The 6,124-nt window shown below is 36.8% G+C and overlaps 1 protein-coding gene across 22 annotated transcripts in view; it reads left to right on the plus strand.

Moving 5' to 3' along the window:
• The window catches only part of FANCM (FA complementation group M), a 71,448-nt gene extending 65,888 nt beyond the window's left edge, over positions 1–5,560 (plus strand). For all 22 annotated transcript variants that reach the window (XM_005561180.5, XM_015453744.4, XM_073997323.1 and 19 more), the window contains 3 exons: positions 1,652–2,027; positions 4,146–4,437; positions 5,359–5,560. In XM_005561180.5, coding sequence (XP_005561237.3) covers positions 1,652–2,027; positions 4,146–4,437; positions 5,359–5,497 — 807 coding nt within the window. In that variant the 3' untranslated portion in view covers positions 5,498–5,560. The remainder of the gene's footprint in view (positions 1–1,651; positions 2,028–4,145; positions 4,438–5,358) is intronic.
• The last annotated feature ends 564 nt before the right edge of the window (positions 5,561–6,124 follow it).

Below are 6,124 nucleotides of genomic sequence, written 5' to 3' on the forward strand. Positions count from 1 at the left end.
AACTATCCTCAGGTTCACTCAATAGTAATATACAGATATATATTCCTCATTACTTTGTGTAGCTACATATACCATTGTATGATTATGTAATTATTTATTCAACATTTCTATATTGATGCATATGTGGGTTGTTTCTAATCTTTTGTTCTTATAATAAATAGCCATGTTTGTATTCTCTTAAATGTTGCCGGTGTAACTTTGGGATTAATTTCTTGGAATTGCTGTAAAAAGTAAATGCATATGTAATGTTGCCAGATATTGCTAACTTCTCTATAGGGTTTGTACTTTTTTTTTTTTTTTTTTTTTTTTTGAGGCAGAGTCTCGCTCTGTCGCCCCAGGCTGGAGTGCAGTGGCTCTGCTCACTGCAGACTCCGCCTCCCACGCCCAGATAATTTTTGTATTTTTAGTCGAGACAGGGTTTCACCATGTTGGCCAGGCTGGTCTCGAACTCCACGCCTCAAATGATCTACTCGCCTCAGCCACCCAAAGTGCTGGGATTACAGGCGTGAGCCACTGCACCTGGCCCTGTACCATATTATTACTACCAGCATTGTAAAAGAGTTTCTGATTTCTCCAGAACTTTATTAACAGAGAATATTGTCAACCTAGTGAGAGATGGCATGTCATATAGTTTCAAATTTGTGTTTTTCTTTGCATAGCAAAGTTGAAAGCATCTTTTTTCTTTCAGTTTCATACATTCATATAGCTTGTAAGAGCCATTTGCATTTCTTTTTTGAGAGCACATTTTATTACTTGCTTTTTGTGGATCACACAGATATTGTGTATTCTGGCTACAAGCCTACATGAGGGCTGTAGGGCCGGTATGTCGATACCAATTCTGAGATTTTTTCCCTCTCTACCAGATATCAAGATTGACAGCTACTTTTTCCTTTCTGCTTTTTATGGAGTAGATTTATTTTTTATTTGCGCTTATAAAAATGTTTAACCGTTTTTGGGGACAGAGGTTCGGACATCTGGCACTGTTTCCCGTGCCCTGTGCCTCTGCAAAAAGAGGAGCTCATGGTTCACAGGATTTGGCAGATTACTTTGGAAAGGAAAGCTGGGTATGTTCTGGCTTAAGTAACTTCCAAAATTCTCACTTCCATGTTGTTTTTGACCTCGGTGTATTTCTTCCTTTCTCGTCAGACCATTTATGTGTTTCTAAGTATTTTTTACAAACATGTTAGTTTTTTAAAACTAAACAGGTTTAGTTGTTTTCAACTGGAGATACTTTCTGGTTATTTAATCTTCCTATTATTTTTCAAAAATGTCTTGTCTGGTTTCCTTATTCTTCACAATGAACTCTAATCTGCTCTAAGATTATTTCATCTTCCATTCATTTGTTTTTTTTCTCTAGGCTAAAAATTATAATTTTCCTTTTTAACACTTATTTCCTTTCCTGTTCATTTTTAGACTTTCTCCTATTTCTTTACATCCTACTGTTCTTAGCTTTTGTTGTTAATTATAGCTTTATAGTTTTTTGAGGTGTAAGAATAGTGACTTACGTGTTCCTTCATGTATTGTCACTTTGGTCAAATTGAAGGAAGAAAACTGGACGTTCTCAGTACGGAGAATCAACTTTGGACATGAGACACTTATGGCACATTTATGTATTTCACCTGATTGTGACCAGTGTTTTCCACTTTTTCAGGATGGTAGTGCTTTGGAGGATTCTTGCGCTTCAGGGGCATCCTCTTCCAATTCAAGACCACATTTAGCTGGGACACATACTTCTCTTAGACTTCCACAGGAAGGAAAAGAAACCTGTATTCTTGTAGGTGGTCATGAAATAACTTCTGGATTAGAAGTAATTTCTTCCCTAAGAGCAATTCATGGGTTGCAAGTAGAAGTTTGTCCTCTTAATGGCTGTGATTACATCGTGAGTAACCGCATGGTGGTGGAAAGGAGGTCTCAGTCTGAGATGTTAAATAGTATCAATAAGAACAAGCTCATTGAGCAGATCCAGCACCTGCAGAGTATGTTTGAAAGAATATGTGTGATTGTGGAAAAGGACAGAGAAAAAACAGGTTTGTATTTTGGAATATCTTTGTTTATAAGACTGTAAAGGAACTTGACTGTTAACTTAGTTTATTCTTCTATTATTAGGATGTGGGAACTCTTAAAATATAAACACCTGACTGGTGAATGTCATTCTTATTTTCATGCAGCCATAATGGCTTTCATTAGTTATTGTATTTAAATGCAGCTTATGAGAACTGAAGGGTTGGAAATTGAAGGCAAGTCTGCCAAACATAAGACTGTTTCAGGAACCCACGAAGAATGAGGGCCTTAAATAAGGCAGCAATGGGGAGGAGTAGTAGTATTCGGGAGATGTTTAAGGAGTCAGGATTAGCAAGAGTTGGTGGGAGGAGTTGAGAATTACTGAGTTGACCAACTTCTTGGTTATTGGGCAGTTAAATAGTGGTACTGTTTATTGCAATTATGAATATAATGGAAGCAACAGATAAGAGGGACAAGGAAAGTTCAATTTTGAACACGTTAAGATCGAGTTCTCAGTGGGTCACTGAAGTGGGTGCCTAGGATGCATTTGGAAGTGCAGGATTGGAGCTTCAGGTAGGTTATTTCTGCAGTAATTATTCAATTGTATGGCGAGCCCTCAAGAACAGTGAAAAGATCATGAGATACGGAATCAGAAGACACACCGTTTCTATGGTTTCTCTATGAGACATTGCACTGACAGGTCACTCCCTCTGAGGAACTAATAATACACTTGTCCTATTCATCTTGTGATATTATGAGAACTAAGTAAAATCATGTAGTTGTGAAAGCCACTGCAGAAGAATTGAACATTTATACTTTTGGTAATAGTGTAGTTTATGCAAAACATTGGTGTGGGAATTGGGCAGCTTTTTCATCCCCATTTTGTCATTGGTGAACCATGTGGCCTTAGATAAGTCATTTTATCTTTTGGTTACCCAATTTTTTTTTTCCTTTTTTTTTTGAGACAGAGTCTCGCTCTGTCACTCAGGCTGGAGTGCACTGGCACGATCTCAGCTCACTGCAACCTCCACCTCCCAGGTTCAAGCAATTCTCTTGCCATAGCCTCCTGAGTAGCTGGGATTACAGGTATGTGCCAGCATGCCCAGCTAATTTTTGTATTTTTAGTAGAGACGGAGTTTCACCATATTGGTCAAACTGGTCTTGAACTCTGGACCTCAGGTGATCTGCCAGCCTTGGCATTCCAAAGTGCTGGGATTCCAGGCATGAGCCACCGTGCCCAGCCTTTTTTTTTTTTTTTTTTTTTTTTTGAGGCAGAGTCTCGCTCTGTCACCCAGGCTGGAGTGCAGTGGTGCAATCTCGGCTCACTGCAACCTCTGCTTCTTGGGTTCAGGTGAATCTCCTGCCTGAGCCTCCTGAGTAGCTGGGACTACAGACGTGTGCCACCACGCTCAACTAATTTTTTTTTTGTATTTTTTGTAGAGATGAGGTTTCACCATGTTGGCCAGGATGGTCTCGATCTCTTGACCTTGTGATCTGCCTGCCTCGGTCTCCCAAAGTGCTGGGATTATATGTGTGAGCCACCGTGCCCAGCCCCAGCCTCTTTTTAATTTGAAAAGTCAGGGATAAAGGAAATAGATTTGGAGTAGACAGGAAAGTAACATGGCAAAGGTTATAGAAAAGTATCGAGGGCCATGATAGGGAATACCAATAAAAGGATTTAAGTAGAAGATGGAATAGAAAATGAACAAGAAAGGGTAGGGAACTAATTGGCAAGATGACATTAAAATGGGTGTACAGGGTAATTGTTGAGTGATTCTTTGGAATAAATACATAAGATAATTTTATATCACTTAAACCAGTACTTAATGTGCCCTTCCTCAGAGCTAGCATGAAAAATTAGAGATGAGTAATACAATCTTGGCCTTCAGGAGTGAATTATGTAGGAATATAAGCTCTTCCTTATTCACCTTTCTATGTTGATTCCAGCTCAAGGTGCTCATAGTTATCCCTATTTTCTTTCTCAGATATTTGAGAAACATTAGTTGTAGGGTTTCTCATTAGCAGAATGTGGCACTAGTTTGCCAATGGTGTAGATCTTGGGATTTTAATAAAATAAAGTATATTAATGATTCTACTTGATATTAGTTACTAAAGTTTGCCTTTCCCTAAATATAAATATTTAGGAGACGCATCAAGGATGTTTAGGAGAACAAAAAGCTATGACAGCCTGCTGACTACCTTAATTGGCGCTGGAATCCGAATTCTTTTCAGTTCCTGCCAAGAAGAAACTGCAGATTTGCTAAAGGAACTGTCTTTAGTGGAACAAAGAAAGAATGTTGGTATTCATGTTCCAACAGTGGTGAATAGTAGTAAAAGTGAGGCACTCCAGTTTTATTTAAGTATTCCTAATATAAGTTATATAACTGCATTAAATATGTGTCACCAGTTTTCATCTGTGAAAAGGATGGCTAACAGGTATGTCTGTTGTAATATTTTTAAATGATTACTTTTAAAAGATTCTTAAAAGCATTCCATAGAAGTTTAACGTTAAAAAAATTTAAGAGGCATCGTGCCTGTTAGATTTTATTCAGTAAACATTTTTTGCCTGCCAACATATATTAGTTACTATATGAAGCTGAGGGACATTAATCGAAAAAAAGAAAAAATAGGTGTAGGGATTTCCTTTGAGAACCTTAGAGCTCTGTGGAGAGACAATAAATAGCAGTTACATTTGACCTTGCAATCTAACATTTCTGGGCTGTTCAGTTCTGTAACAAGAAAAATGAGCATTTATATTGCTTGAAGAGGGAGATTTTAGAATGTAGTTTATTTTAATTAAAGGCCTACATCAGATACTGTCTTAGCTCATGCTGCAATGCTAAAATACCATAAACTGGGTAATTTATAAATGACAGAAGTTTATTTCTGCCAGTTCTGGATACTGGAAGTCTGAGATATGGCTGGGTTCTGGAGAGAGCTTTGTACTGAGTCACAGACTACTGCCTTCTCATTGTATCCTCACATGGCAGAAATAGAGCTAGCTAGCTCTTTGACCTCTTCTTATAAGTGCACGAGGATATCCACCTTTATCAACTAATTCTCAAAGTTGCCTCTTCCAAATACCATCACATTGGGATTAGGGCTTCAACATATGAATTTTGGGGAACACAAAAACATTCAGTTCATTGAAGATATTGGAATTGTTTTTCTAGATAATATTAAGGAAAGGAACCAAGTAGCTGTTTTATCCAAACTAATTTTCAAGACATCAGCTGGACGGATAATGCTTGAGATGATTTCCTTAAAGGCTACTGTGTTTGGTGTTCTTTAGGTAATATTAAATTTTATAAAAGCCAAAAGTCCTAGTGTAATGATTTTGTCTCATTTATTTTTCAGCACACCTCAAGAAATCTCCATGTATGCACAAGTAACTCATCAGAAGGCTGAGGAGATCTATAGATATATTCACTATGTATTTGACATACAAATGTTACCAAATGATCTTAACCAAGATAGACTGAAATCTGATGCATAATCAGGCTGCTCAAGATGGGGTTTTCAAAGAACTCTCACAATATTAAATGCACTTCAATAATCATTGCTGTTTTGTGATTATGTTTATTTGTAAATAGAATATTTCCTTAAATATATTTTATATTGTATATATTTTTATTTATATAGATTATATAAATTAAAAAACAAAAATCTGATGTTTGGTGATCATTTTGACTAGATTATGAAACTAATTTTTTTTATTAAATAAAAGAAGGTTTATTAAAAGTGTTACTAAGGGTAGTTTAAGAAAGTAAAAGCTAAGCTAGAGATATACTTTGGAATGTTTCCCAAGATTAAAGTTGTACTGTTGTGATAAATAGTAAAGTTGATATGTCTAACTACAGCCAACTTGTTGATTTTTCCCATGTGTAGATAGTATACTTTAAGTGTACCGATTCTAAATATGTGTACTTGGTAAGGTGTGGGTGATGGATGGTTGTGAGATAAATGACCCAGTAACTAGGAAAGTAGAAAACTTAACTGAATGTTTATCTGACCAGAGGTGTGTCCCAGTTAAGTACTGTCAAATCTGTTAATATGAACTCTTAATATGGTTTGGCTGTGTCCCCAACCAAAATCTCATCTTGACTTGTAATCTGAATTATAA

Source organism: Macaca fascicularis, chromosome 7 (assembly GCF_037993035.2).
Source record: "Macaca fascicularis isolate 582-1 chromosome 7, T2T-MFA8v1.1".
NCBI classification, from domain to species: Eukaryota; Metazoa; Chordata; class Mammalia; order Primates; family Cercopithecidae; genus Macaca; species Macaca fascicularis.